Here is a 25,943-nt window from a genome sequence, read left to right as displayed (position 1 = left end):
AGGTGAAGTGGGTGGGCCTGTGCCACACACTTCACGACAAGCAGGGGGATGCAGCTGGGCTTGCAAAGCATGTGCCCCCAGGTTGTTTGCTTTGCCTGGTTTTGTAGCGCAGCTCGGGGCCCAGCACTGGTCCTCGTGCGGGCAGCTTGGCAGGAGTCGCTTCTGAGCGCCGCAGCATCCGCTTCGACACCTCGAGTCCTGGTTTCACAGCTTCAGATTTCGCTTCAGAAATGGCTGCAGGTGCTGCGGAGCGAGGCTGCGGTGAGCAGGCACGTGCGTCTCTGTTTGGAGAAGCAGGGCTCTGTTGTTTGCATTCTTTACATATGAGACTCTTTCCACGGCGCCCACCTCTCCGGGAGCCCCTGTCCCGCAGGGTGCTCCCTGCCGGAGGCCCTGCACGCAGAGGCCCATCCCGATGACGCACCTCCAGAAATGTGTACGTCTTTTTTTGCAGCTTCCAGGCATTTTCAGGCACCCAGTTATCTCCCCCCACATTCCCTTGCTGTACGACCCAGCGGGTACCCCCGGGGTGCGTTAACGCGCTGCTTGGGGGCACACTGGAAGGAGGGAACCCATGTGCAAGGGTGGGCTTCCCCATCACGTGCAACACAGCTGGGTGTCCCGTGGGGACGTTGGCTCATGGGGCTACCAAGAGTCTTTGCTGCCTTTCTCCGTGTCATGGGCCTCCCTTTCCCCAGGGACATCTCCTTTCGGGCTCCCCACGGCGCAGGGGTGCCCTGTGAGGTGCTGGGTGCCCGCAGCCTCGCATGCAGCAGCCGGAGGCGGCGTAAGCTATTCCCCAATCCCTTCCTTCCTCAGCTGGCCTGGAAGTTTGGAAAAAAAAAAAAAAAAGAGAGAGAGAGAGAGAGAGGAAAAACAAACAAAAAAAAGACTTCTAGGGTCACTGGGAGGGGAAAAATAAATTCCTCATCACGTCTGTGGCGTCTGCGAAACCGTCCCGAGGAGGAAGAGGAGGATCCCGCCGCCCTCCGCGGGGCCTTCGGGAGCGGCAGGGCGGAGGGGGAGCGGGGGTCTGGGGGGGGTTGGGGGGCGTTGGGGGTGGTTTAGAGGGGGGTCGGTGGGACTTGGGGGCCGCAGCCCCGCTCCCTCCCCTGCCTGGAGCCTCCCCCCCTGGCGGCGGCGGGGAAGAAGGGGCCGGGCCGCCCTGCTCCTCCGCCCCGGGGGTGCGGCGGGTGTCACCCCCTGTCCTTCTTCTCCTCCTCCTCCTCTTCCTCCTCCTCCTCCTCTTCCTCCTCCTCCCCTTAAGTGGGGCGCGGCGGGCGGGGCGCCGCGCTTCGCCGTCCGCCGGCGGCGGGATGGCCTCGGCCGTGTTCGAGGGCACCTCGCTGGTGAACATGTACGTGCGGGGCTGCTGGGTGAACGGCATCCGGCGGCTCGTCATCAGCCGGCGGGGCGACGAGGAGGAGTTTTACGAGATCCGCACCGAGTGGTCGGACCGCAACGTCCTCTACCTGCACCGCAGCTACTCCGACCTGGGGCGCCTCTTCAAGCGCCTCCTCGACTCCTTCCCCGAGGACCGGCCCGAGCTGTCCCGCTCCCCGCTGCTACAAGGTTTGGGGGGTGATGCAGGGGGGGTCCCGTCCCCCCAGCCCTCAGCCGCTGCCTGCCCCGGGATGGTGGCGGCGGGGGGCTCCCCCCCGAGGGGGGCGAGGGGACGGGACGGGGCGGGGGAGCGGCACTCTGCGGTCGGCAGCTCCTCCCGGGCTGTGCTTGTCTCGGTTGGGTTGTTTTTAGGGGTGGTTTTGTGGCTGTAAATGTGCAGCGCCCCCCCCTCCCCCCCGCGGAGGTGGGCGCCGGGTCTCTGCTGGCACCCCGGAGCTTCCCCGGGGGTGCTGGGGGGAGAGGGGCTAAGGGGGGAACCCCCCCCCCCCCCCCGGCCTGTCAGCATGGGGACGGGAAAAAGGAGAAAAAAAAAAAAAGGAAAAAAAAAAGAAAAAAAGGGAAAGAAAAAGAAAAAAAAAAGGAAAAAGGGAAAAAAAGGGGGAAAAAAATAGAAAAAAAAGGAAAAAAAAAAAAGAGGCCGTCAGCGGCGCTTGGCAGTGGACTCTCGCGTCTCTGGGAGCGAGCGCAATTCCTGCCATAACTTTGTGCAGAGCAGGGCAGTCTCAGCAGCAGCAGCAGCCCGAGCCATTTTCCTTCTCCCTTCCCGTTTCGGCAGCAGGCGAAGCGGCCCCGGGGGGGCTCCCCCCGCTCAGCCCCGGCTGCACCCGCTTGTCAGCCTGGGGGGGTGCCCTCCGTTTGCTTTGCGGCCGGGGGCTGCCTGCTTTTATCCCCGGGCCTCAGCTGGCTGGGAGCGGCAAGGCAGCCCCAGAGGGCCCCCCCCGGCCGGGTCGTGTGCCCCCCCCTGGTGCCGGTGGCATCCCGGGGCCGTGGTGTCGCCTCCCGGCCGGGCACCGCCGCCACTCGCGGGGGCCGGGTGCCCTCTGCAGGCGGCGGGCGCTGGGGATGAGGGCCGGGCCCCGGAGCTCTTGGCCCCGATGGGGAGCTGGGGGTAGGCAGGATCGGTCCCTGGGGGTCCCGGGCGCCGGCCCCTCGCTGAATTCGTCCCTCAGCGCCTCCCGCAACGGCCTCGAAGCGCAGCGAGGCTTTTGTAAAGCGCTGAGCTGGGTTCGCGCATCCCCGAGGTATCGTCGGGGCAGGTGCAGCCAGGTGGGGTTACAGTCAGTGCTTGCACTGGTTGTGCTCGGCAGGGCCAGGTAACACGCGCTGTTGGTCCATGAACAGCTGGGAAAGAGTGAGCATCCTCAGATCCTGCCTGAGACCCTGAGCCAGCAACCTCTGCTTGCCCTTATCTTGGGAACAGACGTACCCGCCCCTATCAGATCTGGAATGAGCAAAAGCATCAGGCCAGGATTTGAAAAATTGAAGGCAAATGTAAGCAGATCGTGATCTATTCAGCTTGGTGAGGAGGTGGAGGTTAACTCTGCAGCAGAGATGGAATCAAAATCCAGAATAGTTTGTAAGCAATCACGGCGTGCCTCACACTTTCAGTAATACTCTTTAAAATTAAGCTGCTCGTGTGCTGAAGAAAATTACTTTGCCAAGTGTGTTTCTCTGCATAGAGAACACTTCATCACGCCGGCATTTTAAACTGAGTGGCCACAGCCTTGTGTAACTTCATGAAGCTGAAACATAAAAATCTCATTTAACTGAGCGACACTGATGCAAAGTCTGGCTCTAAGTACAGGTTGCGTGGAGCATGTCCGGTCTTGAGAAAGCTTCTGGGGTAAGCACGGTTTCTAAATGTCCTGTTTAAAAGCTGAGGTCCTGCTGCACACAGTAAAGCTCAAAGTATTTAACCCAGCAAAAACACCTGACAAAGATACAGCCTTGTGTGTGTTAGCATTCAGTCATATAGAACTGTGTGCGTGTTTTTATATGCATACAGATGTATATGCATATGTATGTGTGTTTGTTTGTGTATTTATCTTAGGCTTTCTGAAAGAAGCTGAATATTAGCTGTGCCTTTTATCTGGAGGAAGTGGTTAAATGTTGCAAACCAAATTTGCATTGCATTGAAAGAATCCAGTCCTCCTACAGATTTGCTTAAGGACCATTAAAAGAACTAGAATTATCCTGCAGCTTGGTCATGCTGTGGTATGTTACAGTTTAGGGATGTGTTTGAGGAGTGCAAGGTTGAGCTATTTGATGTTACTGACTTCTTTTAGGAAGAATTTATATATATTTTTTTAACTCTTTTTAGGAAGAGTTGGTTGTCACCGTTATTGCTGGTTTCAGCAAACGGCTAACACTGAGCAGCGGTGTGCTCCTTTTCTTGCTCAGCCAGAGCAAACAGAGCAAACTGCCTCCTACTTCCATTTCTCCTCCCCTGCCCCCTTGCCCTGCCCTCCACAATCTCTCCCTCCCCGTACTTCTCAGACCCGCAGGGCGCTTTGCGGTTCCAGAGGAGGGGATGGGAGGCACTGCTTTCCGCGTTCGCTGTTCGTCTCACCCTTGCTTTGGCATGAGAAAAGAGGAGGTCCCCGTGGGGGAGCATGGCATACACATAGTCTGGTCTTGTCTTTGATAACTAAAAACAGCACATGGCACAGCGCACTCCGTGCGTGCATCTGGAGCGTGTTATGATGCTGAGGGCCAAGGATGTTCAACAGCACGAGGCATCTTACTAGTGAGCTAGTAAACAAGGTTAGATATGTGCATACCTGCAGGGTGACTAAATGTGATTCACTGCGATGTTACCAGTAACTTGCTAGTATCTTATTTGTGTCTGAACCGTGCCCATCCCTTGCTGTAGGCAAATGCACAAAGAGGATCACAGACAAACACAGGCTAGTTCACTCTTGATGTTACTAATCTGTCTGTTCCTTTCTGTATGCAGAATAAACAACTTTTGTATTTAAATCTCTTTATGAGAAAGACAGCCCCTGGACTTAGGAGCTGACTTTATATTGGTGATTTAGAAGTAGTTGCAACAGACCCAATAGGTGCTGGAAGTGAAGTATAAATCTGGAAAAACACTTCTTTATTTTTCCCTTCTGTTTTCTCTACCTATTACTTCTAAGGTTTCTTGGTTAAGATTTATCCTGGAACCTGATCCAACATCAGTGCAGTCACCCACCTGCCTTGGACTTCAGTGTGGGCAGGACCAGACCCTTGGGTGCCAAACCAGGGCGAGCTCATTAGCAACCTTTCAAAGCTTGGGTTTGGTTTGCCCTTAGAGTGGCAGGGTGTTTTCTGGCAGGCCTGCTCTGCTGGGACTGTGCTGCCCCATACCACTGCTCTGTTGCTTTCGTGATCAGGACAGAAGCTCAGATGCTCTTCCAACGTGGCTGTTCGTCCCGTGCCTGGTGCTGCTTTGATACTCCGTGCTGTCAAGTCAGAAATGCTCTTCAGTCTTACACATTTTTTTTTCTTCCTAGATGGACTTCCTTTCCAAAGTGCTCATTCCCTCCCCTTTCTTCTTTCCATCCCTCCTCTGATTCATTCTGCTCTGTTGCGGCCTTTTTTCCCTCGCCCTCCTTTTTGTTATTGTATCTGCTTCTCCGCTTGCTTTCCTCGAGCTGCACTCCCTTTTCTTCTTCACCTTCACCAGACTGCTGCCAACGGTGTTTACCTGGAAAAGCTCTCCAGAACTTCTCGGTTATCTTCTGCTGTGCTGGCACTCAACCTTTGTCCAACCGTACAAGCTGTCCAGCAGCCGTGGAGGCGTCCCACGGAAACTTTGCGCCTGCAGCTCGCCTCGTAGCACAGAGGAGTTCACTCATCATCCGTAGCAGCCCCTGGGCAGCCCTTCCTGGGTGACTAACGCTGAGCTCTAGCTCTGAGGCTCTGTGCCTGCCCTGTGACTCGGTTGCCTCATGTGGGAAGCAGATGATCAGCTGTTTTCTGTGTCAGAGTGGCCGTGCACCAGGAAGCATATGGGGAGCTCCTCCAGGGCTGCAGTTCAAAGGACTTGTCCCAGGGACTTTGTTTGCCCACGCTTTTCGCTGTAAATGTCGTGTTTGTAATGTACAGTTTTCTATATGCTGCGTTGTGCTGTTGTTGTTTACGAGACCGTCTGGGAGGGTGATTTATGCAAAGAGGGAGCTCTACACAAACAGCACAGTGGTTTCCACAGACGGCAGCTGTTTCGGTGCTGTGACAATAATGATAAATACACTGCATCTATTGTGCTCTTTTCATTGTTGACATTGTCAACAGTTCATTAGTGGAGCTTGCTCTGAGCTTCTGTCTGGCAGACAAAGGATGCAGCTCTCGGTTATCAGGCTCTAGCAGTGCTCTATGATTGAAATTAAGTTTGGGGCTTCTGCGTTTGTTTTTTTTTTTTTATTAGCTGAATTTCGTGGTTCATCGGTAATGATGGAGATAAATGAAGCTTGCTGTGTTGTAACAAAGCTAGGCACAAGTTCCCTTTTTGTGGTGGACTGAGGCAACCGGGCAATGTGTCTGGGAGGATTTTGGTGGAAAGGAATGGAAATGAGGTTGTTTTCTCATCACAGTTCTCACCTGATAAGGAGCTGGCACTAAAAATGGTTGTAGGAGCTTGCATTTTTCATCAGGCTTTGACTGCTCTGTTCACTTTCATCTTGTGCTCCTTTGACATCTCGTTTCTTGTGGCTCATCAAGCATCGAGGCAGGGAGCTCTGCGGGGAAGATCTGTGCTGAGCTCTGTCACTGGGAGGTGCCGTTTCCCCGTATCTAATAACACGTGTGGAAAATCCGTCAGCTGGAGGTCTGGACTTCTCAGCTTTTAACTCGCCTCATGTGCTTTGCAGGGCTGCTTGGGTGTGCCAGGGTCCTCAAGTGATCTTGAGGATCGCTTTCAGACAGACAGTTGTGTGAATAGTACTTCATGCCATCCTTATTTTCACACCTGCTATGTATGAAGAAGTGCTCAGTGTTAGAGCTAAAAGCACACAGTGCAGGCAGGGTTTTGAAAGCTCTGTGTCTTTCAGTGTCTAGCAGATTTATATCAACGTCTTCAATATGCTCATTGCTATCTAGTAAGACTTATAAAAGCATGGAGTGGCTTACTTCCATTTTGTGAAACCATCTCTCTCAAAAACACTGTCCCTATTTTGTTCCTCAGCAATCCAGGTTAAAAAGAGCAGCAAATGTGCAACAAACTGCAAACATACAGTCCCCTGCACCCCTCTTTTGAACTCCATCATGTCCTTTTCCCTGCTCCCTGAGCAATGCCACCAAGATGTGTCATGTCAGTGATACTCCATGAATAGAAAACCTTTTGTAAAGGCTTTAGAGACTGCAGTGACTCTTGTCATATGAGATAGATGGATTTCCTAATGAGGGGAAGGGGCAAGTGTGTCTGCCCCAAGAGCGGGGTGCAGAAGAATTAGGGAAGAGGCAACAAAGAGGAGCTGCCAGTGCTGCTGGACTAAGACTAGAGCTACAGCTAGCTCTGGGATCCTGTCCATCGTGATGAGAACCAGATGCCCCAGAAGACATCATAAATAACCAGCAGAGAACAGAAAAGTGGCTATCCTGGTCTCTGGTAATTGGAGAGCTGATATCCCTGATTGTCCCTAATTATCTGCCCTTCTCTGGGTCTTATCAAGTCTTTGGACTGAAGGGGTTCCTGTGGTGTTATTTCTGCAGAATTATTGAAAAGTTGTGTGAAAAGAGCTTTTTCCTATCTTCCTAGCGGAGTAGCAGTCATCTGTGCAAGACAGCTTATGCATCTTCCCTAAAGATCTGGGATCCCTAGTTGCCGCTCATTGACTTGGGCAAAGAGATAAGGGTGGGCTCAGGATCAGCACCTATAGGCCATAAATCTTTATTGCAGTGTGGATTTAGCAAAACACAGTAAGACTTCTGCCTCTATTTATCTTCTACTCCTTTTTTCACTTTTATATCTGTTCTGCAGTTTTTCCTGCAGGGGACTGAGAGGGGATTGGGTGAGAAGGGCTCAGTGCAAGGTTTTAATCTTCATTTAGATACTGAAATACATAGCATTTGTAGTATCATCATTCCATCTTGAACACGTCTTCACACAGTGCGCCTTGGCCTCTGTTCTTGCTCAGTCTCCTTTACTTATTGAACTAATTTTGAGAAAGTAGGAGATCTCTTGGACATTCTTTGCTCCTCTCCCGACCAAAAGCCTCAGGTGGAGTCCTTCAGCCAGGAGGGGCAGGGTTTGCCCACAGTTTGAGATCACGTACCCAGCAACTTGTACACAGCAACACGTCTCCAGACAAACAGATGACTTTGTGTCATCATTGAGGGATGGCGTATGAGACAGATTTCATTTAGGCATGAACTCACTCTTCCTTGGAAGGCACTAGAGGACTGTTGAGACAAAGCAGTCATCATGGGCATCAGCTGTCAGGACCACATCGTGATTTCATTACAAGCTATGCAGTGTGTTAGATATGGCTGTCAAAATAGCATTAGTTGCAGGTTTGGTGGCTCATATGCCAGTAATAGGACAGGCTATCAAGGCTTGTGTGTTGACATCTTTAGCTGGCTCCCAGTTCGCTCTCCTCCTCAGCTGAACTTGTTTCCTGCTCATTTTCAGCTTCAGGCCTCTCTCCCACGCCATGACCCAGCATGCCAGGGACACAGCTGCATGCTTGATCCCTGAGTCTCCTGCAGCTGCTCTGGCACCAGGGTCCCTGAGCAGGAAGGATGCTGCAGGCTCGAGGTGCTGTTTGTGCTGTGTTTTTCCAGAGGTGTGTTGTTGTTACGTGTGCGTGGTCTCAAACTGGGCAAATCCTGTTCACCCCATCTTCAGGACTCTGCTTGGGGTTCTTGATCAGGAAAGGGGCAGTGGAGATGTCGAAGTGATTGTCTCCTCCCTTAAAATCAGCTTGCTAGTTACAGGGGTTGTGTGCACAGCAGAATGCAGCTAAAACCAAATATCCCAGGTACAGGCAAGTGCCACCCTTGGTAACACGGTGTGCCTGTATTGTTCCTCCTGTGACCCAGCGTGTGGGCTCCCTTGTGTGCAGGGTGAAAAAAAATCTTAGAGGTCTGTGGTGTTTGGCAGCAAAAGGCTTTGTGGTTTAAAGGAAAAAAAAAAAAAAAGGAGCCAGCAGGGCTCCAATTTACCTCAAGCCCTATAAACATAGGTGTTTATAGTATTTAAATCACTTGAAATGATAGTTAATTGTCCAAGCACAGTATGGGTAACAAGACAGAGAGCAAAGTTTTCCTGGGAGGAGTTTGCACATGTTTTCAATTAGCAGTCAGACAGCAGCCAGGGCAGAGGGAAAGGCATGAGAACAGCGTTTCACCATGACCTCACTAAGAGATTTCCTAGCTTTCAGCTCAGCTCTGTTGCATGACTGAACAAGTGGAAGAAAACACAACTGGTTCCAGGCTACTGGTAGCTTTATTAATGTTTTCTCTTTATTTCAGGGTGAGCTGCCTGAAGAAAGGTTCTCGGGGTCAGAAAGCCCCTGATGGAAAGATAGGCACGTCTTTCAGCTCCATGGGCAGAGAGACAAAGGCATCAGGACATGCTGTAGCTGCTGTATGGATGCTGCTTACGTGGCCAGTGTGTGTGCAGTGAGTGCAGTGTGCTCCAGATGCATCCAGCTTGTGGTGCGTTCATGTCAGGATTAACAAGTGCTGGAGGTGCTGGACTGTCTATGAAGGCCAGCACGTGCGTCGTGTCTGTTTGTTCAGACGTTTCCAGCGTCTGGAGATCCTAGACCAGTCTCTGGCCTTTTTTTTTTTCCTTTTCCTCTGCCTTGTCAAAGCCTCAGAACGGAAAAAAAGAAGGCAGTCAGGAGAGAAAGGCTCCCTCAAAGGGCACCTGCTGTGCATAAGCAAGCTGTTAGTGAGGGGTAGAGATGGAAATCTTGCGTGCAATTCTGTGACCTTTCTTTACACAAATCCCAATTCCTGCTTGAGCTGGCTGTGTGGTGCCTGGAGGAGAAAGTAGCTTACAGCAGGTAAGGTTACTTCTCCTGCGCAGGCCGGGATTTCCTGAGGTGAAGTCTTTGACAGGGCTGGTTCAAGGCATTCCCCTAATTGTGCTGGCAAAGCAGAGGCAGCGGTGTGTTGCAGCAGCACGGGAGAGGAAATGAGTTGCAGGGGAGGGTGAAAGCACCTTGAACCAGCGCTGCCGCTGGAGACTTCACCTTGGGAAACCACGGTGTTGTTACCCAGGCACGTGTATGTTGTGGCTGATGACAGCAAGCATTCAGTGAGCGCTGGAAGGGAGCAAAAGGAGGGACTGAGGCCTCTGTCCCTGCTGCCTGCATGGGCAGGCAGTGTCTTGCTCAGGGTAGTGCAGATGTTGGGCTGTAAGCAATCCCTCAGGGTGTGGGATCGCAGCCCATGACGAACTAAAAGCCACCAGGGCATCTGTTAACTCTTAAAAACAGAGCCTTTTAGAATTATGATAAATGAGGGCCTTGTAAAACTTGGTAGCTGTTGCAGAAGAAATTACAGGGCTCAATATATATATAGCAAGTCAAGTGGTTTCTGTGCGTTTGGTCTGCAGACGTATGGAAAGGAAAGTTGTAGCCCTGCCAAGCTCGATTCTCAGCGACTGATCGTGTAAGGTCAGCAGCTTTACACAACAGAGCTGTGCATCCGTAGTCATTAAGCACACACACAGGCATCTGTCCAGGCAGATGTATCACTTGCTCTCCTTCCTACACTGTCTGCCTTTTGGTTTTGATATTAGTAAAAGTGGCAGTAAGAAACAGCTCTTATTGTGTCAGATGTTAAAAGTCGGCCGTGCCAGTTTCCGTGGGTTTGCATGCCTGGTGTCTCTCCAACAGCTCGAGCAAGGAGTACACAGGGGCTGGAAATCCCTGGTGAGGGCAAGAAGCTGTAAAACCTCCTACTGGGTGAGCTGTGAGAGTGCCACAGGCTGCCGGTCTTGTCCGACTTCCCTCGCTGAAGCTTAAAAAGGCTGTGCGGAGCTGCAGATGCTTCGCCTGATTACTAATGAGAGAAAATCTCACTGCTTGGCTGGTTTCCCTCTGAGCAGGAATGTTCAGTGTTGTTGGTGAGGTGGACTTTTTCATTTCTCTCTCTCTCTTTTTATTTTGGCTGCTCTTGATTTGATGAGTATCTTCATTTGTTTCAAAGCATCCCTCTTTCTGGCAAAATGCTAATTTCACCAACAAGTGCTTATTTGAGGAAGGCTTTGAGGACAAGGGTAGGTTTGAGAGCACATCCCTGGTGGGTTGGTGGCGAGGGGGCCTGTGTCCCTCAGTTCTCTCTGACATGGGCTGTGGCAGGGTGACAGCATGGTTCAAACACCACACGTGGGCTCCTGAGCTGTGGGGCAGTCGGCAGCCATTTTTAGGGAGGATGAATTTTTTATTTTTGAAAGGTTTGAGCTTCCATCAGATGTGGGATGGGAACAAACTTGTGAAGGGGCGACACAGATCCACCCAGGCCCGCTCACACCCAGCAGTTAGGAAGATGAAGGGTGCTGGTCTGCAATTCAGGTCTGAGGCGTCAAGTACAGCCCTGCTAATATGCAGTCTGCGGACCCATGCAGATGAGTTAATTTGTGTTTACAGCCTTTCAGAGAGTTCCCATGCAAAGCTGCTCAACCGTGGTATACACCAGCCAAAGCAGGATGTGCTGCTGCCATGCTTACTTGCCTGTGGGTGCGCGCGGCTCTGCAGTCAGGAGAGGGAGAGAGCTGTCCTGGAGGAAGAAGTGGCAGTGACGCTGACAGAAATGGCAAAATGAGGGACTATTGAGCAATAGAAAGACTTTCAAGTAAACCTGGCTGCTCCGGAGACAATCTCTGTTTTATTTAGCGCTCTAATCTGAGGAGAGCTGACAGTTTCCAAGTCACACTTTTTTTGTCTGGAAAGTTTGTATGTGGTCACGTCACACCAGTAATGCAACACGGACTGATGCAGGTGGAAACATTTTGTGAATGTTGGCCCCAGATTGTTGTGTATTTGACAGCTCTTTCTTGTCTTTTAAATACGGAGGTAGAAATACATGTAGAAGACTGCTTTTAGAAAGCTTAGTGCTTACAATGTTAATATATTGAGGTAGTTTCTTACAGCTTGCCTTTTGGATGTTTTTCTCTTTTTATTTAGATGGTTTTGATTTATTGGGTTGTCTTTTGCTCCTTTTTTAATATTTTACTTTTTGTTTAAACCAGTGAATCTTGTTGAATTTAGTAGTCTCTTAGGTATTTCATTTCACATATGTATCTTGTTCTTTGGAAAAACTGTGCACATTTAGAAGCAAAATGATAATTAGGTTAGAACAAGTGAGTTACAAAGACCAGAAATAAACAGGCTGTTAGAGGGATGTGAGGTATTGGGGTTGGCTTCTTCTCATTTTTCCTGTATGTGCATATGACCTGTGTTAGATTTCCCTGAGCTTGCCAGGAAAGACAGAAGTTACATACGCCCTGCAGATTATAAATATGGAATTTCTACAGTATTACACTTGAAGATCCCTGTATTGAGCAATTCAAAATTAGAAGCATTTTAATGCATCATTCAGGACACTAGAATGCAAAAATTCCACTTTAATCCCTCCTGCAGCTCTGTGATAATTCAATGATTTAAGGAGGAAAAAAAAAAAAAGGCAAACAGTTGTTTTGCACTTGGAGAACATGGCACTGAGAAATCTTCCCTGGGTTGTTCATTGGCGTTTACATTCAGAGAAATACAGGAGTGCTCTCGAAGGCTTTTGTGTAGCTTATGTTTAGTCTTTTCCTCTGATCTGTGGGTTGCATTTTTTGGCTTCTTTGGGTTTTCTTTCAATTTTTATTGACAGAAAAAGGATGAATCATGGTTCTGGGAAGAAGAAAACAGGCATTTTGATTATCATTGCTGGGAATGCTGTGTAGTGAAACTGTAGGTGAAGGAGTAGGCGGTTCTACTTCTGCTTGTCTTGCAGCTCCTAAATGTGATCATAAACAGCTGAACTTGTGTCAGGCCTGCGACTGTGCTAGTAACTACACCCACCTTAGTTTGGGTACACATATTATGATCAGTGTGGGTTAAAAGGCTTATTTCTGGAAGGCATAATATTTGAGGTCTTTCCACATCTTCTTGAGCAGCTGCTTTTGGGTGCTGAAGTGTGTGTACACATGAAAACATGCTTTTGCCTATGCTCACAATCTGTTTATTTTGTTTCTAGGGCTCATCACAATAAAAGAAGCCCATGACATAGAAGCCAGACTTAATGAAGTGGAAAAGCTTCTGAAGACTATTATAAACATGCCATGGAAGGTGAGTAAATCAAGTTCCACACTTAGCCTGGCTTGATTCCTCCTTGATGGTGACACACACTCTCATGCAGATTAGAAAACAATGGTTTTTGCCAAACCGTAAAAGAAGCAACAATTTGAGTATCTTGCAGAAGTGCTGAGTGCCAGAACCATGTGATGACATCTCCAGGCAGTGGGATGGAAAGGGAAAAGAGGAACAAAGCAAACTACTGGTAAAATAATGGACGTCTCTTTCTCTTTTTTAGTATTCAAGGTCTGAAGTAGTCCTCACGTTCTTCGAGAGATCTCCTTTGGACCAAGTTCTAAAGAATGACAATGTCCATAAAATTCAGCCAAGCTTTCAAAGTCCAGTCAAAATATCAGGTAAGAGTTGTTTGCTTCCTACAGTCAAGACAAGAATTAAAGAATGAAAATGACTGCATTTGCTGTTCCCTTTGTTCTTTCTCCATCAGCAATTCAAAAGACAGTTCTCCATAGTCTGCTTTATAACATAGAACATATAATTAACCTTGACATACTAGGCAATAAAATGACAGGTGAAACTGAAGGCTGAATTCAGAGAAACAACATGAGGAAAAGGCAATCCTCACTATTGTCACATATGATAGTGCTGTTACCACTTAGGAAGGAGATTCTGAGCTCTTTATGTAGTTCTGTGAAAATGTAAGCTCACTGCCAAGAGGCTAGCAAAAAAGACAGTGAGAATATTTGGAATTATTAGGGAAGAATGAAGGAGAACCACCACATCTTGAATACAGTGTGCTCAATTCTGGTCTCTCTGTCTCGGACAGGACATAATTAAATTTGAAAACATACAAATAAAAGAGAGGGGCTCAAATAATTGAACAGCTTCTCTAAGAACAAGGTTAAATAAAGAAATATGTTTCAACTTTGAGAAGACATGACAGCAGGAATGTAATGGAAGCCTACAAAGCTGTGAATGGAAGGAGGTTGATTACCCTGTACTTGTCACCAAACAAGAATTGTAGGTTGGCGGATAACAGGCTTTAGACAAACAAAAGAAAGGTTATAATATTATGTTGCTTTCATCTGGAACACGGTTAAAGAATGCAAGTAATTGTCATAGGATATCATGGAACTGAAAGCATAAATGACTTCAAAAAAGAATTAAACAAGCAAATGGAGCAAAAGTACTTTGAGACCTGTCACAGTTGGAGACAGCAAGGTTCTAAACCCAGAGGGTAGACTGAAGACCAGTATCACTTGTGTACTTGTCCATCCTTTCAGTCCGTCCCCCAGAAATCTGCTACTGATTGTTGTTAAAAGGTCTGTGGATGTTCGGCGTGCATGGTTTTGTATTACTACACTGAAAAGTTTCATTTGAGCCTAGCGGGAACTGCAGACTTTTCTGAAGGTTGCAGTCTGTGACCTATCCCACCAGGTGGCAGTTTTAGTGTCAGTGGAAGAGTTTCTTTTGGTGCGTGAAATAAGAGTGAAATACTGCATAGTCCTCCAAGGTGCATAAGATGTTTAGTACTAAATACATCAGTTTTTGTAGGTTCTAACTGTATATTAGTTAATGACTAGTCAGTGCGTCAGCATGCTAAGGATGTAAACAGTGTGTTTAAAGGACTGATCTCATAAACTGGGTAGTTTTTTTTTGTTGTTGTTTTGTTTTTGTAACTGATCCTGAGCTCTGGTTCTAAAACTAGTCATGGGTTAAATATTGTTTTAATTAAACGGTAAATTGCTTGTGAGCCTACCAACAACTATTTAGAAAAGTACCACGTAACAGAGAGCCTTGGTGAAAAGCGTGGTCTTGCCAGCCCATCTGGGCTGGTGCCTTCTTGTAGGGCCCCCAGGGCCAGGCTGCAGTGCAGGACAGGACAGAGCTTGTTGAGAAGAGCCCCTGGGGTCATACAGCCAAGGGGGTGATGTGAGTTTGGATTCCTGGGCATGAGAGAGGGGAGCCAAAAAGTATGTCTCATGCTCCGTCTGAGAGTAGGGAGGTTTGGATGATGTCTTGAGTTGATATGGAAAGCACAGGTGAAATTCCTCATGTGCGTGTTTCCTAACGTCAGTCATCCTCCAAAGGCTGGACATGGTTTATGTGCTTTGCTTCTGAACACCTGGATGTGTTCTCAGTGTTGGCTCTTGAGAGCATACTCACTATTTTTGTCCGGAATATGTTGCTACTCCATGAGAACAGAGGCTGCAAAGTGGGTCCTAGCACCTGCCCATTATGAAATGAAGGATCCCTGAACTATATGCTCTAAAATTGTGCCACTGAGAGCAGCCACACTTTTAAACCTTGTTCCTTTTGCAAACAGGTAAACATAAGAACAGATGTACTTGGAATTGCATTGGTCAAAAACTGCACTGTTGCTCTGGCTTGATTGTTTTATTGTTTGTTTTGTTTTGTTTGTTTTGGTTTTGGTTTTTGATTTATTTTCTTGTTTGGAAAGGTTTCCTTTAATTTTTGTGAGGGTGTGTACCCCCTTGGGGCACACATACTGTGCATGTCTGAGAATGCCACGCTTGGGTACAACAGAGAAGGTGGTGGAGATGAATCTAAATTCACAGGGAGGGTGTTTGGCTGAGGGACAGGCTAGCAGTACAGGGAGGCCTTCTGCCAGCCTGCGTGTAGAGGAGCCGTGGAAACCAGGTTAGCTGAACAATAACATGTTTTGTTTTAATCCTAAATTAATTTTCGTAGTCGAGTCATACCTAATTAATTGGAGGAAGACTGGAGAAAGACCTATACAGCTATGCAAAAGCATCATGTGGTAATTTGTTTTATTGTTTAAATGGATGCTGCAAATAAATTTTTAAAACACAGGCGGAAATCTGATAATAAATTGCTATTTGCCTCATCTGAATGTTGCGCACTGGGAATGGTTTCAGTGTCTGGAAGTGCTGTCAGTAGATGGCAGTAAATGTTAACGTCCAAAGCAGTTTGCATTGCAATGAAATGCTGTAACTTTTAGGTCATGTCAAGGACACTAGGAAAAAACTGTGCGGTATTCATGTTGGCCGTAGTGCAGCATTCTGCATGGCTGCAGACTCAGAAAAACAGGCAAACACATTTTGTGCTCTCTGAACAAACAAGCTGTCCCTCACGTGGTCTGGTTCAGTGGTAGGTGATGGGGAAGAGAGAAAGCCCCCATCCTTTGATGAAAGCTCAATTTGAATTTATGATGTAAATTTTATTCTGCACTATGATGTTGGCTTGTGATGAGTCATGACTGAAGGGTGATTCTGCTGCTTTTCAGTGTTTTTACCACCCCAAACATATTCTGCTGAAGTGGATTGCAATAAAGTACAGACTGAAAGTCAGAGATTACTTTCTCAAAATATGGAATTGAGTTCTGGCTTTACCTTTATGTAGTAATATGCAAATGTACACTTAAAAATTACCTCCTTTCTCTCTCTCTGCTTTCCTCTCTTGCTCATTACTTGAACTGTGTAGTTGAAGTTGGTCTTTTTGAGGCAAGGTCTTAGGCATTATTCCCTGTACATAGAAAATACGGTTAGGAGAAAAGCTGCCACAGAAGAATTTCATTTTGCCTGTGCTGATAACACAAAGAGTCCTCTTACTTTGAAGCAAATGATCAGTCATCCTGCTTAAGCCAGTGCTGATTTAAATAGAGAAGCATGTTCCTTTTGTGTTGGCCCTAGCTTCATCTAAGATTGCATGACCGGAAGAAAAATCCTTGTGATTTTTCTAGTTTACCTTTCCGTGTAATACGGATGTGGATTAACTTCTCATTGACATCAAATACTACTCTTTAGTTACAAGCTCTATCCTTGGTGGTATGTCAGTGGAATTAGTTGTAAATTTTAGCTGTTCTGGACTGGAGCTTCTTACACAGTAAGAAACAAGTAAGCAGAGTTGCGGGCAGTATAGCAGATGACATTGTTTTACATGACTTAAAGATGCTGGTTGAATTAATTTGGAGGGTAACTTTTAATTTCCTGTTTATCTCCTGTTTTGGGCCTTTTTTTTAATTTTTTTTTTCTTTTATGCTTAACTGGTTTAAGTCTTGGAAATCTGTCTGGGGAAAAATATCATTATGAGAAGTGGTAGATTGCGTCTAAATAGATGGGCTGCCATTCTCCTAAAAAATGATGCAGATTTTGCCACTGGCATTAGTGGGACTGAAACTGTGTCTTGCTTCAAATGCTCTGTATCAGGAGTTGATTACATGAATAAAATTACTTAAGTGCTGGCAGTTTGTAGGTGTAAGAAGCTGTGAAACAAACTCTTTGTTTCTGCTTTCCTGTGCAGATTTTCAGTGTCACGTGCATATCCCATTTCATAATCATGTCAACTACATATGATATGCAGTTGTTTTCCAGCTTTTTTTTTTTTTGGACTCTCATCTTGTTTTTCTTTCTTCCCCTGACAGAAATCATGCGATCAAATGGATTTTGTTTAGCAAACACTGAAACAATAGTCATCGACCACAGTATACCCAATGGAAAAGAGAAGCACCTGGACGTAGACTCAGCAGAACACTTGTAAGTGTGGTTTGTCCATGAGTCATGCTGTCAAGGTTCAGATAAACTCTCAGTTTTTGGTTGTTTCTTTCCCCCTACCCCCTTGCCAGCAAAATATTTCCTGTATAGGAGTAAAACTAGTGCAGTTGTCATTCCGACTGGTTAAAGATTACTGGGCATGGTTGCTAAGGCTTCACAGCTCTTTACATTAAGATGTATAAAATGGCTGTCTGAGAATTATTGACCCCAGGGAGCTCAATCCTATGTGTATGAAAAAAGCTGTGACTGTCATAGGGACCCTGACAGGTGAGAACAGAGGAGCTTTTTCTTTCTTGCAAGACTGTGAAGGAGGTGACTTGAGCCCAGATTTGGAAGCTGAAGAATCCTTACTGATGAAATATCCCAAATACTTGGGAAGCAAAACACCATCCTCAGAGGAAGGGGAACACATCCCTGAAAAAAGGAAACTGAGCAGCTGCTCAGGTGCTGCCACATGCTCTGAGTTGGTGAAACGTGTATTTCATTAAGAAGGGGGAAAGTTAGATTAGCCTTATTTGTAAATTTTGCTTGTTAATGTATGTAGGTATTTTGGGGTCAGAGACCAGTAACCAGGAAGGTTTTCATGTACGTCTGAAGTCAGTGACTCTACTGACAGATGGGCACTGATGGCAATCGGCTCCTAGAAATTTCTGTCATGGAAAGTGATTGATATTTCAATGAGCTGCAGGTAATGAAGCTTTTAAATATTTTTAATGAGAAACATTGACCTCCATTTTCATTAGAGCAGTCAAAATGATGGAAACAGAGTGCTAAAAGCCTTATAGAGGCTTTATCTTTGAATACAAGGCTCTGTCTTGCCACATTTAAAATGTGATCATTGCCGGTCTGCAGAAGAGTTTAGAGCTTGACGAGATTTTGTCAGGGGCTGAAATGTATCTCTGGCTCCACTGTAATTTTTTTTGAAGCCATTCTATTAACTTTTAAAAGAACCAGGGTTTTATCACTTACTGTTTTGAACCTAGACCTTGCTAACAGCATTTAAGCTCATAAGCTTATATTAATGAGGTTGAAATGATATACTGGAGATAATTCTATGTGGCTAGTGTCTGGAAATTAATGTTGACAGTTCACAGTGGATCTTGTTTTAGTGCTGAGAGTGATAAATAATTAGAGCAGATGACTGAAAGGCAGCAAAAGGCTTTCCATTTTTACTATTTCAAAATGTTTTTATTAAAAAAAAATATCAGTCTTGATTTTAAAAATGTGCTCTGGACCAAGCAAAACTTACTAGTTTGGGTTTGGAAACTGCTGTCATCTACTCGTTATCCCATTGTTTGTCCTATATAGAAAGTCAGAAGATACTAAAGCCAGTATATAATACTAAATACTGAAATACAATAAAAACTGGATGATTGGTTTGTTTTTCCATAAATTGTGATAGAAGAAACAAATCCAGGATAACAGCCTAGCTTTGTGGATTTGTATCTTAACTTCTTGAAGGAAGTTAAATCAGAAATGAAGAAGTTAGTAAATTTTAAATGTCTGTTGTGCATGGTACCTTAAATTTGCTCTTCCTGTAGCTGTATATTGAAGCTGGGAGGTAGTAGTTAGGAAGTAATGGCACTTGTGTAGAACAGCTCTTTTGTAAAAATTGATTATTATTTTTTAAAGAAAAGGTTTTCGATGTTGTTGCTTTAAGTGTAGGTTAGTAGCCCAGAAAGGAAGTTTTAAAATCTTTTGGAATCCTATTCAGTTCCCTTTTTGTCTCTGTAAAATTGGATTTATGGGACCCATGTTTTCTATTCTGAAATTAGAGTTAATTCCTTGTGGACTTGTATATCCTCAAATGGGAACATTTTCCTTTCAGCAACATTAAACTCCATGTGGGTTTTGGCTGCTGATGTGCTTGAATCAGACATTTTGCAAAGCAAACTTGTACTTTTTGGATAGAAGCACTTGGATCTTCATCAGGTAGCATTCGTTTGCTGAGGCCCTGCTGCACTGGTCGGCTGTTGGACTGCCTCAGTGCTACCTACCAAGCAGCCCATCAGCTGAAAAGACTGAAACTTCTTGCGGAAGAAACTAATGTTTTTGCAAGTTGGAGTTGCTTACTCTGTTCTGAAGTACTTCCTTTCTGCTTATCGTTTTCTCTTTTTTTTTAGTTGCCAGTATACCATACTATTGCAAAATGTGGTGAACCCAGTGCGTTTGGTCTCCACGTGCCATAAACTGTCCTCTTATATAAACTTCTTTCAGTACACTGCAGACCTCAAAGACAAGGTGGTAAATAAGCACGTTCAAACTCTGATTTTGTTACAGAGAGATAACCGTTCTCTGCAAGGACTGTTTGCACTTCTGTCTTTACAGCCAGCAGCAGGCAGCAAAGGCTTTGGAGCTGGACATGCTGCCTTTCTGGCAAACTCATTCCAGTAATAGATGTGTATTTTCAGGACAGTGCTGCAGTCATCATAAGCATTTTGTTGTCCATGGGAGAGGCTTTCATGGGTGGCATTGCAAAAGTAGGTGGAGCTGGTCAAGGTAGATGCAGAACATTTCCAGGAAAGCAAAATCCTACTCTTGTCAGGAAAAGAAAATGCTGCCCCTGTGTTTCTTAGTCTTAGATGGAAGGAGTTCTGTTGAGGTACTGCTTGCATGTAAGGTGGTGAGAGGAGCTGGACTGTTGTCTCGCACCTTATTTACACTGGGGTTACTCCTGTGAGTTAATGAGAGGTATTAGCTTCTACATACCTCGTTTCCCACTTCTTCCTGGTGAATGTGAGCAGTAGCACTAATGCATTAACTGGAGTTAAACCAACGAAGGAGGCTGTCTTACAGCACAAGGCATAGGCCCTTGTGAAGGACAGTGTGTCTATCAAGGTACTCAGAGGAACAAACAGCAAGACCAGGACAGCAGTTTGGCCATTAGGAGACCGCATTGCATGACAGTTCACGGAGTTAGTATTTTGTAAACTTTATACTGGGAAAAAACCTGTTGGTAGTTGGATGTCTTATGCAGCAGCTAGCTGTAGCCCTGGTTTACAGGGTTTGGTTTCCAGTGAGCACTGCAGAGCAGTGCTTTGCAGAACGCTGTGCCCGTGCTTCCTTTCCAGCAGCAAGGAATGCTTTCTGCCTACCCACAGTATGTGAATGCCACTGCTTTGTATCTTGTGTGCTGCTTGTAGTACCTTATTGCTGAGGCTGAAGAACCACAAAATCTGTGAGGTCTTCACGTTGTAATAATCTAGTTTTCTATAACTGATAAAAGAAGGCAAGAAGAATACAAATAGCTTTCTTGCCTCCTCTTCTGGCTTTGTCATTCTGTCTGCCTCACTGGTGTTTCATAACCTGTTGTTTCTGGATCGCTGCTGGTCTGTAAGATAACACAACGTCACCTGTGAAATAATTGTAGCAAACTATGTCAAATTTCTTCTGCACACGTTCACACACATGCAGGCAAGCAAACAGCCTGGTGGGAGTAGAGGAATGAACATATAAACATTTGGTGTCATTTTTTTTGCTTGTAAGTAGAGAGCATAGTGACAACACTGCAGTAGAAAATGTGCGATTTTCTGTTCAAAAAGTTGTGGTCCTCATCATTAAGAGTTGAGAATGAGCAGGCAGGAGTGTGGAAAAGACAGAGCTGTCCGTGTGCATATGTTCCAGGATGTATGGACACTGCTATTCAATAACCCATGATGCATCCAAAGAAAGTGAGTTTTGGGGAGAGATGGAAGTAGGAGATGTTATCTGTTTCTTTATCCTACCACTCCTCTTTGGATCTTCTGAAATACCTGAGTCTTAGGACTTTCTAGTTTGAAGTTGGAAGGGTATCTACAGTTGTCTTACTTAACTGCAGGAATTTAAGTAGTTGATGTGAAGGTGAGATGCAGTTTTAAACCAAATTATTTTAAAGCTTTCTCTGTTTACCTGTTATTCAGAGAGCTGAAGTATGCCAGCCTACAAAAAAAAAAAAAGTTAGAAAAAATGTCCCCTAAGGGGACACATCCTATAGTCAGAGCTAGGTTAGAAATTATTTTTCCATCTTGTGCAATTTTCATTTTCCGTTTTCTCACTCTGTATTGAATGAATGCATGTTCTTTCAAAACAGTAAAGAGAGAGTGTACAAAAAAGAAATTTGACAGTTCTTCAGGTCCCTTGCCTGAACTAAGATGAGATTTAATCCTTGGTCTGAAGTGACTTGCCCTTAACTGCTAGGCTATCTGGGAAGAAGTAAAATGTTCTCTTAGTGCAGAAATCGCAGCCTTCTTGGAACTGGAATGTGTGTCACTGAGGAAAGTGTAGGTTTTAACAAGTTGATGCCTTCTGGTTGACAGGAGGAATGAGGTGGTGAGTGAGCTTTGCAGAAATTTGAGTTGTAACACAGGAGGTAGGAAGTGAGAAGGAAAATACCAAAGCAAGTGAAACCAAATTTGGGAATCTCTATATTCAGATATCCTCTGCTTATCAAAATCTAAATCTCATGCCACGGGGAGGACAGCAAGGCTCTGTGGGAAAGACGCTCTAGTCATTGTTTCCTATTTGTCTTAAACATTTAGCCTCATACAAAAGCCAAATGGAGAGAAAATACCCTTTCAACTTCATCGGTACAAGTTCAGTCTGGATACAAAGGCAGTTTCTGTTCCACTTTTGTGTGGGAACAGAGGCATTTCGTGTTGCTGCCAAATGCTCTGAGAACAAAATGGAAGAATGTGGACCTCAGTTTCATGACTCACTTTACCAGCGTTCACTTGCTGCTTCCTTCCTTCATCACGAGTGGCTTTGAAAATCAGAGAGGACAAGATGATTTGCGTGTGCACCATGGTTCTCACTGTCCTGTGGTTGATTCATAAACATGTGGCTGTGTTGAGGAGGAGGTGGATGGGATAAGTTCTGAGTGCTTTCTGTGGAGCTTTTCCCATACCACAGTGAAAGCTCTTCTAGACTCATAAACATCTAATTTCAAAGGTATTCAGAATTGCCTGATAAGAAAGGCTACATCCCATGAAATCATTTATTCACTAGTAGGAGAGGAACCCTAGGAAATTAAAATCAATTAATAACGGTTTTGATCCAGGCCACCTTCAACTCAACATGGTAACCAGATGTCATGAGATGAGTTCAGGTATTACCATGACAAGTGCTGTGAAGAGTCAGTGTCATACGGGAGAGGAGTCCTATAAGTCCCTTCCGCTGAAGACTGCTGTCTAAAGAGAAGTGGAACTTGCTTTCCTAGTGTGCTGGGTAGCTGTGTTTTGGCACAGTTTTAGAAGGAATAGCCATCCTGTTTTACTGAAAGCAAACCCTTTTGCCCATTCATTTCCACAGGTTACAAAGAAGCAGCTTCTATTTGTAATTAAGGACATGGAGAGCAATGGTTTCCATTTCTATCTCAACCCTCTTTAGTAAGTGCTGGAATGGGTTTATGTAAGTGGCAGAAGATGTCATTTCTGGTCTCTCCACATTAGCAGAACAATACGTAGGCTGTTGTCACAGAAACTGTAACTTTATGGTTCATGGTTGATCTGCATGGACCTTGTCTGACAGCTTCTAGAGTAAGTTTGAATTTCAAGCTGCCGAGAGAGAGAGAGCCTGATGATTTCATTCAGAAAAGGGTTGGGACTCTAGATCTCTGCCTTGCAAACTGAGCTTCACAAAGCTGAAGCTGCAAACCAGCATTAGAAAGACTATCACAGTAACACTACTCAGGTGTAAAGGAAGTCCGTGCATTATATTTACTCAGAAATTTAACCTGAGATGCCAGCAGAGGCATTCTTGCCTGCAGCCCTTATTCCAAATGACCTCCTCACAAGTGTCTTTTCTCAAAATTTCTAGGGATCAGTCTTCAGATATTCTGGCCTTCTTTTCCCCCTGTACTTTTCTTCAGATTCCTTTGACTTTTTAAAATAATTATTAATGATTTAATGCCTTTTGTTTTGTTTTGATTTCTCCTTAGGTTCGAGAGTGTGAGTGACTTTACCTCAGAGCTAGAAGACAGCGATGATCCAACAGCTTATGTCACCAACTTGACATACTACCACCTGGTCCCATTTGAGACTGATATTCTGGACTGAGGCTGTTCAACGTTGCAGTCAGCCAGCATCCAGCCGACCTCTTCGTCCGTAGGTGAATCCTCTGCTCTCTCCAGCATTGCAGCTCTGTGAATATGGCTGTGCAGACAAGACCAACAGCAGAGAAGTTGCAGCAAGTACACCACAAAGCTGGCTTCGGAGTCTGGCCTTCCTATGTGTCTTGCAGAGACATCTTGTACGGAGGTAACTGCTTCGCTGCTGAGAACAAACTCGTTTTCCATGAAAGCAAGGCAGCAGAGGCTTCCTGGGGCTTGAGGAAATCTCTGCAATGTCTGTGGCAACTGCGACTGTGATACAGCCATTAAAACTTGTGCTGTGGTGTACTGTCACCCATACTCCTTGGCTTGCAGTGCAAGTTGAGGCTTCCTCTTTCAGGATTCCACCAGAAACTTCACCAGACGTCTCGACCACACTTTTTATGCTATGTAAGCAAGAAGGCAAGCAAACCAGCTGAATTTTGTCAGTTCCCTCTGTGGCTGCTAAATGGAGGCTTTGCAGGTCACTTTTTGCTCAGCTACCGGATGACTGGTGCCTTACATGAGATGTCAGAAATACCATTGAGTGCCTCCAGTCTACAGGACACATGAGCTGACTGCTTTACTTCTTTTAATCGTGGGTTTTTATAAAATCCCAGAAGAGATGACTACTCTTTCCCTCTTTCCAGGAGTAAAGCAGACAGCAGCTGGCATTGCAATGGACTACACACAATGTTTGGGTACCTGGATGATGTCAGAGATCTGGAGAGCTGATGGGAAAGCTGAGCTGCCCTGCTAAGAATGGTCAAGGCTATGACAGGCACTTGGATATCACTTTTGTCACGTGGACCAGAAAATGTGAATGGTGCTTACAGTTGTTTACATCAGAGAGATAATTTCCTATGCATATTTCTCCCTAGAGGATGGGGAGGAAGCCAATGAGATTTATAACATGTTTGGACTGAAAAAAAATGATAAGCTACAGCGTGTCTACAGTGGTAGGAAATACACCCTCTCCTGGGCCAGTGAGGCTCAAGGAGTCTGTCTAGCTTTCTGGGATATGTCTGGGGGCCTGGTGCAGGCCTTGTCACGTAATGCTGTTGGTTTCAGTGGCATTAAGACAGTGGGAGCAAAAGTGGGATTGGACCCTACAGCATCTTGGCTACTGAGTAGTGCAAGGTTAAAATCTCTTTGGGGTCTCTCTCTTGCAGAGTGCTGTGAACTCCCAGCTGTCATTGTCAGCGCTCAACGCTCACCAGCGTGACCTGTCATTGGGCTTTGTGATCTGATTGCAAACGTGAATTTGAAAGGATTGAAATGGGGAGGAGTGTGTTTTGGATGTGTTTCCTTGTAATGGGGCTTGTGTGGTCCTGAAGAAGTTGGTACAATTCCTTCTGCAGACTTTTCATTTCTATCTGTAGAATAACAGTCAAACAGCATTTGCTAATGTAAATAATAAATTATTGAGAACCCTAATTCTTTTACACAGTATGTTTTCAAAATATATTTTAATGAAATAAAATATAACTCGCCTTCAGTAAAATTTCTGCAGCTTTAAATGGTGGTTACTTTTTTTTTTCCTCCCCTTCTTGTTCTCTGGGGACTCTCTCGCAGTCATGCCAAATTTTCATTCTTTCTCTAGTAGTTTTGGAAAAATGCTGAGTTTTGGGAACTCTTTCTATGCTGCTCCATGTATTGTCCATAATGCTGAAATGGCACATACTCATGTGCAACCTCTTAGCGTAACTGTTGATCTTGTGTATAGGTGAATGTTGTTCAATACCACTAAGTTTAGTGGAGGAATTCTGCATCATTACAACTACAAGGTAAATCAAGTCTGGCACTTACACTTTTTAAAGATAAATCAGATTCTTGTACATAACACTTCTAGAATAGAAAGGTATATGTCCTCACTCATGCAAAGGCTTTCTGAGCAGCCTCTTGAATTCAAATTGTGAGGTTTTTGTTTGTTTTTAATCTCATGATTTTTAACTCTTCTGTCAGTGCTTTCAGTTAACCATGGTGGGTTAGTATCCAGTAAATAAATATGTTGGATTGGGAGTTGGAATATTCGATTTCAGTTGCTGGCCCTGCTCTCAGCCTACCATGGTGTTTTGGGTAATTCTGCTTTGTTGCCTTATGCCTGAGTTTTTCCTAGAGTAATGTTTTTTAGAGCACCACGGTGTCATTGGCTTTTGATGCAGCATTTTCTCCTGGTTCATTTGAATGTTCCTATGAATTTTTAACTCAGTGATAACTACTTATCTTTTTCAAAGTACTTTAAGTTATACGTTATAAAAATATTGCTAATTTTTAAAAGGTACAACCACATTCCTCATGAAAAACATCTAAACTGCATGGATGTTGAAGTCTTCAAGGAAGTGGAATTGTAAGGCAAAGAACTTATTTACAAACAGAAGTTGCACTGTTTAGCTTGTATTTTTCAAAAGATATTTTGATCAATTATTTTCCAAAGGTGGTTACCTAATTTATTTCACTTAAATGAGATCTAGCTATTTGATAAATCAAGGCAATATAAATAATTGAGTATATTACTTTGTGCAGAGAGCTAATGTAAAATGAAGAAACAACACTAATTTGGTTAAACCACTGCAATTTTCTCCTGCAGACCAGTTCTCTACAACTGGGAAAAGTTCAAAGTGTGAATTATGCATGTGGTCAACTCATAGGTTCAAAATAGATCAGTGATGAAGTAGAACCAATATTGTCTTTGAGGAATAAAAA

The 25,943-nt window shown here is 45.2% G+C and overlaps 1 protein-coding gene across 1 annotated transcript; it reads left to right on the top strand.

The window, feature by feature from the left end:
• The first annotated feature begins 1,100 nt into the window (after window positions 1-1,100).
• On the top strand, window positions 1,101-24,741 carry PXDC1 (PX domain containing 1). Its single transcript, XM_040548079.1, has 5 exons — window positions 1,101-1,572; window positions 12,583-12,674; window positions 12,919-13,036; window positions 17,044-17,155; window positions 23,088-24,741. The coding sequence occupies exons 1-5, from the start codon at window positions 1,317-1,319 to the stop codon at window positions 23,203-23,205; spliced, it is 696 nt and encodes a 231-aa protein (XP_040404013.1). The 5' UTR covers window positions 1,101-1,316; the 3' UTR covers window positions 23,206-24,741.
• Window positions 24,742-25,943: the final 1,202 nt, after the last annotated feature.

This window comes from Cygnus olor, chromosome 2 (genome assembly GCF_009769625.2).
Source record: "Cygnus olor isolate bCygOlo1 chromosome 2, bCygOlo1.pri.v2, whole genome shotgun sequence".
NCBI classification, from domain to species: Eukaryota; Metazoa; Chordata; class Aves; order Anseriformes; family Anatidae; genus Cygnus; species Cygnus olor.
Note: the sequence above shows the minus strand (reverse complement) of the source record. Positions and strands in the feature narration are given on the sequence as shown.

Bases quoted from the DNA above. Each gene is read 5' to 3' on its own strand.
- PXDC1 (XM_040548079.1), top strand. From the start codon at position 1,317: ATGGCCTCGGCCGTGTTCGAGGGCACCTCGCTGGTGAACATGTACGTG. The intron at 1,573-12,582 runs GTTTGGGGGGTG...TTTTGTTTCTAG, and splicing joins CCGCTCCCCGCTGCTACAAG to GGCTCATCACAATAAAAGAA. The intron at 13,037-17,043 runs GTAAGAGTTGTT...TTCCCCTGACAG, and splicing joins AAGTCCAGTCAAAATATCAG to AAATCATGCGATCAAATGGA.